Source organism: Asparagus officinalis, chromosome 2 (assembly GCF_001876935.1).
Source record: "Asparagus officinalis chromosome 2, Aspof.V1, whole genome shotgun sequence".
Lineage (NCBI taxonomy): Eukaryota > Viridiplantae > Streptophyta > Magnoliopsida > Asparagales > Asparagaceae > Asparagus > Asparagus officinalis.
This window is the reverse complement of record NC_033795.1, coordinates 18,269,215-18,275,190: the sequence shown is the minus strand read 5'-3', so window position 1 is coordinate 18,275,190 and position 5,976 is coordinate 18,269,215. Positions and strand designations below refer to the sequence as shown.

The 5,976-nt window shown below is 35.6% G+C and overlaps 1 protein-coding gene across 3 annotated transcripts; it reads left to right on the top strand.

Annotated features, from left to right (window-relative positions):
* On the top strand, window positions 558-5,172 carry LOC109830435 (neutral/alkaline invertase 3, chloroplastic-like). Of its 3 annotated transcripts, none has more exons than XM_020397688.1 (5): window positions 558-712; window positions 1,209-1,899; window positions 2,200-2,365; window positions 2,546-2,757; window positions 4,669-5,172. In XM_020397688.1, the coding sequence occupies exons 2-5, from the start codon at window positions 1,216-1,218 to the stop codon at window positions 5,170-5,172; spliced, it is 1,566 nt and encodes a 521-aa protein (XP_020253277.1). In that variant the 5' UTR covers window positions 558-712; window positions 1,209-1,215. The 3 variants fall into 3 exon arrangements, with proteins under 3 accessions (XP_020253277.1, XP_020253276.1, XP_020253275.1); XM_020397687.1 differs by having other exon boundaries at window positions 1,172-1,899; XM_020397686.1 differs by having other exon boundaries at window positions 558-714; window positions 1,149-1,899.

The window sequence follows — 5,976 nt, the reverse complement described above, 5'->3', positions numbered from 1 at the left end:
TCGTGAATAGACTCCTTGAGTGAATTTCTTTGACTCTTTTATCGTTGAGGGCCAAATCATATAAATACTTTTTTCTTTTTCTTTGACAGTAAAAGTGTAAAAAAGATTTCACAGAAGGGGTCTATCTGTAAATATAAAAGCAGATGACAAAAAAGTTCAAAACAACTAACGCTACAAGAGGTCTCTCTACAGTTAGTCCTGTTTTTAATTAGAATTTCACCTTTAATTAGTCCCTTAAGTCTATAATGTACAGTATTTGCGTACGGAACAAGAATTATCTTTTTTTTCACTCAGCATATTTATTCCCCGTTCCAAAGAGAAACAATAACTACGATACAATATTACAAATTAAAAGAAAAGCGAAAAAATGATAAAAAAAAAGGGTTAGAGCACAAGTCACATTCTAGCTGGTTCAATAGTTTTCGGATAATCAACCAACATGATGGGCCGTGGGCCACTCAAAAAGCACGAAATGTGAGGCTGAAGATTTGCCTTATAGTACTAGGCCCAAATTAACGACTTCGATAAGTAAACCAAGACAAAGATAATTAATTTAAAATAAAAAAAAACCCATGCATGTGATTTGAGTCAAACATTCGTCTATTTCCTCCATTTCATTTGTATACTCAATTTTCATCGTCAACTAATAAGAGTAATAAACGAGAGGATATTTGATAACAGCGCCTATATTTGAGGGCGCCTAAAATTCTAGGTAAGAGTTCTTCTCTTCTCAATGATTTCTCAAAATTTTGGGCATTTTTTCTTTCTTGTAATGATTTAACTGCCCATAATCTCAAAATTTTGGGGCTTTTCGCCTTTTCTTTAGATATTGGATCTCTATCTTAGTGAAATGGTTTCAGACTGGAAATGTTAAATACAGAAATGACCGAATTAGGTTAAATGATGAAAATTTAGCGTAGACCACTTCCAATTACAACGCTAATCTTGATCGAGCGGAGATCTCAAGTTATATTGATGATTTCACTTCCAATAAATTGTTGATAATTTAGCGTATAAATAAAGACTCCATCTTTTTAGGAATTCTACGGTATTATCTGAAAATGTTTGCTTCTTTGTAGTGAATTAGCTTTGGTTGAATGAAAAGAGAAAGGATTTGTTTGTTTTCATGATTTTTTTCCCCTATTTAGGTTTTTTTTATTGGATGCACTAGAGTTTTCAGTTGGCTTACATCAGTGAAGCGCTACTAGTATCAGGATGGGAACTTGTGATATGTCTTTACATTTTCTTTGCGGTGCGGCAACTACCCAGTCTGGCTTATTTGCAAGCACTTCAAAATTGACGGCTCCCTTGGAATCTCATGTGAAATCTAGGAAGAAAAGAAGTTCAGTTCACTTGAAGTATCAGATATATGCAAGACCACCCTCAAATTGCTTGCATGTAAATAAGTTACCCATTAATGCTTGTTATTACGGGACTAAATTAAGAAACAGATCTCGACAGCTTAAATGTCAATGCCAACGAGTTGAGGGGATCACGGGTATAAAAGGTGAGGATAATGGCAATGGGTCCTGGCTCAAGGAAGCGGCTACTGACAATGGCCAGGTTCAGAATGAGGAGTTGCATCAGTCAATGAATGGGAATGGGAACCTCATTTCGAGTGATGATAAATCTCTCCTCTCTGGATCGGCTACACCAACATCACATAAGAAGAAAGGATCCTCTGTGGAAGATGAGGCATGGCGTCTTTTACAGGAATCAATGGTTTATTATTGTGGTAGTCCTGTTGGAACAATTGCTGCCAAGGACCCGACTGATGGTAATGTCCTGAACTATGATCATGTCTTCATTCGGGACTTTATACCATCAGGTATTGCATTTCTGTTGAAGGGAGAGTATGATATTGTTCGGAACTTCATCCTTCACACTCTTCAGCTGCAGGTACTTTCCATATTTTCATTGTAAACCAGATGTAGATGCTAAATAGAGGCATTAATTCATCCTTCATTTTTGAGTTCGGATACAGAGCAGTGCCATTGATTACTGCTTCTGAATAAATGCATGTAACATTACTTATCAGTACCAGTTATAGGGGAGTTATCACTTCATAGTTTAAATTATACACGGACTATATTGTATTAGTATACGCTATACACTATACACAAACATACACAGTATATATAAATGAGAGATATTGATTTCCTTAAGCTTTTTTTGGTATTTAATTTTGAGTGTTCATAGAGTTGGGAGAAAACCATGGACTGTCATAGTCCAGGTCAAGGGCTGATGCCTGCCAGCTTTAAGGTGCGGACGGTTCCTCTTGATGGTGATGATTCTGCAACTGAGGAGGTATTGGATCCTGACTTTGGAGAAGCTGCAATAGGCCGTGTAGCACCAGTTGATTCAGGTAAGTTATTTATATATAATTGCCAAGTCTTGTCGTTATTTTACATACCGGGCTACCACAAGCAGATATGTGCAATTTCTTCAGATATTATTTTTTAAATCCCTTTGATTGATTTTATATCATCCTTTCTCCTTATTCCACATCGTTTGCTGTACATTATATATTACTTTCTCTCTTCAGGTTTATGGTGGATTATATTGCTAAGAGCATATGGAAAATGCTCAGGCGATCTCTCAGTTCAAGAGAGGATTGATGTCCAGACTGGGATTAAGATGATCTTAAGGCTTTGCCTTGCTGATGGTTTTGATATGTTCCCTACATTACTAGTGACTGATGGTTCATGCATGATAGATCGTCGCATGGGAATTCATGGGCATCCTCTTGAAATTCAGGTGAAGCTTAATTAATATATGCTTTTACTTCATTTTTATCCCACAGGAATTAATTTCTTTGCTTAATGATTACACAATCCTAACAGAAACAAGCTCAACATAGTTATTTTCTGATACTTTAACTGTGAGGTTTTAGAACAAGCAAAGGAAATAGCGTTGTATTACTAAGTCAGCAAAGGACCAAATAATATGGTGATACATTAATTGACACCCGTACATTCTTTATTCATGCTATCCGACGACTCGTTAGACCATTTAGTTGGAACTATGAAATCATAAAAAGATTACAAATAAAATCTTTCAATATTCATTAACCGAAATATATGTGTATATTCTAAAATTTCTCAGTCATTATTTATGTAGTCATTTCGTTTTTAAACCAACTCAATCACAAACTTATGCAATAAACTCTCTGCACAATTCAATAACAAATAATTCCAATGTCTTCATAATTCTTTTCTTTGATCAAATCAGTGATTATTAATATAGGAAAGTTTGGGATGCTAATGCGTTCTACTTTTACTTACATATATGATTTATAAGTCCTTAAAAGAGCTGTATACTCACCTCATTATAGCTCTTTTGGTATGTCAAATACATGTGAAGGAATCTAAGAGCTGTAAATCTCTAGCATAACAACCTTTAAAACAGAGCTGCAAAGTGGTGTGCGTGTAGAATGTTATCTTAATGGAGTGAGTACACAGTAGTAAAAGGAGTGCAAAAAACTATATTTGTTCAACTGTTTCCTCTTACAAGATCTCTCTTTCTGTAATGATGGTCACTTTGACCTGTTACCTAGGCTTAATCTAGCATGCAACCTGAATATCCAAACATAAACAAAAACTCTAAAGTAAATGTATGTCTCACTCAGCTCAGACCAATCGAAACATGGATCTTAAACCTGATGTGTGCCGTGAATTTAGTCGATATCGATAACTAGTTGAATAAAGAACAGTGAAACCATATTGAACCTACAAATTTGGCAAGTACCAGTTTGAAAGAAAGCCCAATACCCAAACTGATCTAGTGGCAAGGCTATAGTTTCAGTAGCACCAATTTGAAGTTGTTTTAAGATGTCTTTTCAAGTCTTATTCGTTTAACCATACTATTGGGTACTCATATGCGCAAGGAATATTTTAATTGTTTTTATACTAAATATCTTCCACATGATGTACATCCCCCTTGAATAAATTATAACAAAAAATAGAACAGGAAACCTATAAGTTTAATAGTTAACAAGCGAGATTAAATTTGGTCTTATATGCATATCAGACTTGTTGAAGCCGTCATTTGAAAGTTTTTACATAGGATTTTCTGATGGTGCTGATTAGGGAATTGGACATGCTAGGTATCACGACCTTCCAATTTTATTTTTTACAGTCATATGGGACCATGGGCATAAAACAACCCGTGAAAAGTAGTTTAGTGACCGATAATGAAGCATGTGATTAGGAATCCTATACTATGAATATAGTTATAGGCTGCTGCGACCCATAAACATTTGGTAGTTTAACCTGCTGAAACAAAGAAATAAGAGGTGAGGTGAGTGAGAAACATTTGGTGGTTCTAGGTTTTTTTGCGTGAATATTTGCATATACAGTTTTTTGTGTTCTTGTTTCACACCTGAATTTGATTACCTCAGAGATATTGTTAGGCTTGTGTCAGTTCATTGTTTTTGGATATCAAACTTAGCTGCTAAAGGCAAATTAATAATGCTCTCCAATGCTGCTATGCATAGTTGAAGAAAAAAGATCAACATTTTCTAGTAAATGCTGTTCTAGACACTATACAGGCAAATCAAATCAATACCCTTTATTGCAAATCAATCATGTGGCTTTAATTGTATATAAATAGATAGTAATGTATTTCTGTAATCTTTAAGCTCATAAATAGTTTCTCATGCCGCTGCAGGCGCTCTTTTATTCAGCACTTTTGTGTGCGCGTGAGATGCTTGCACATGAGGATGGATCTGCTGACCAGGACCTTATCCGAGCATTAAATAACCGACTGTTAGCCTTATCTTTCCATATAAGGGAATATTATTGGGTGGACATGAAAAAGCTCAATGAGGTTTACCGCTACAAAACCGAGGAATATTCTTATGACGCTGTTAATAAGTTCAACATCTACCCGGACCAAATTTCTCCATGGCTTGTGGAGTGGATGCCTGATAAAGGAGGCTACTTCATTGGAAATCTGCAGCCTGCTCACATGGACTTCCGTTTCTTTTCTCTAGGAAACCTGTGGTCTATAGTAAACAGTTTGGCAACTACACATCAGTCTCATGCAATTTTAGATCTTATAGAGGCTAAATGGTCTGATCTAGTGGCTGATATGCCTTTAAAGATATGTTACCCTGCTCTTGAAGGTCAAGAGTGGCGAATCATTACAGGCAGTGATCCTAAAAATACGTAAATCCTTAAGCCCTTATTATTCATTAACTTTTCCCTTTGTCAGTTCTTTGTTTAAATTATACTATTCTTCAAAATTTAGACGTGTACTCAATTATACACTACATATTTCATTTCGAAACACTTGTCATGCACTTCTTGGACATATATCTTACACTTCAAATTCATTTTTGGAATTTGTTGGGCAAGGGTCGAGCTTGTTTCGGCCTTAAGAAGTATAATTTCAAATGAAACTTTGCATATCTAGCTGAAAAGCAAGATTACAGCCAATGAGTTTTAGCCGTATCCTCATTCCACCAGGGACCAATATTGGTAGTAAACTGTGGGGGTGGCATGCCCACACAAAATTTTCAAAATTTTTTATAGTCTCCCATATTTAAGTAGGTGCCCTCCATAGGTTTTGAGTGGTGCCCCTAAGCCCCCAGCCTAATTAGCCCATTTAAGCCTACACCATTTTAGCCTAGCAATAAAAAATATCCTATACTTAATATTGTAGCCCAACAAGCCATACCATAAATTTTATTTGAGCAATTGATTTGAGAGTTGAAAGCTATCCCTATATTATTTAATCCTTCTTTCCAACATAATTGTCCCTGCCAATTCCCTACGAAAGACAAAAACTGCTCCTTCCCCCACGAAAACAAAAAGGATTTTTTTTCCATATTAGTCCCTTAAATCTTCTATAGTTGGAGATTAGTCACTCGAATCATTGAAATTGCTTGAGGTTTTTTATAATTAGTCCCTCAGATCATTAAAATTACTATTAGGTCTCCCAATTTTGAAGTTATTTTAAAATTAGTCCCTCAAC

What these genes read in the sequence shown, in the direction of transcription:
- LOC109830435 (XM_020397688.1), top strand. Translation starts at nt 1,216, where the DNA reads ATGGGAACTTGTGATATGTCTTTACATTTTCTTTGCGGTGCGGCAACT. An exon ending in TTCACACTCTTCAGCTGCAG is followed by an intron (nt 1,900 to 2,199) that starts GTACTTTCCATA and finishes GAGTGTTCATAG; the next exon opens with AGTTGGGAGAAAACCATGGA. An exon ending in GGCATCCTCTTGAAATTCAG is followed by an intron (nt 2,758 to 4,668) that starts GTGAAGCTTAAT and finishes ATGCCGCTGCAG; the next exon opens with GCGCTCTTTTATTCAGCACT.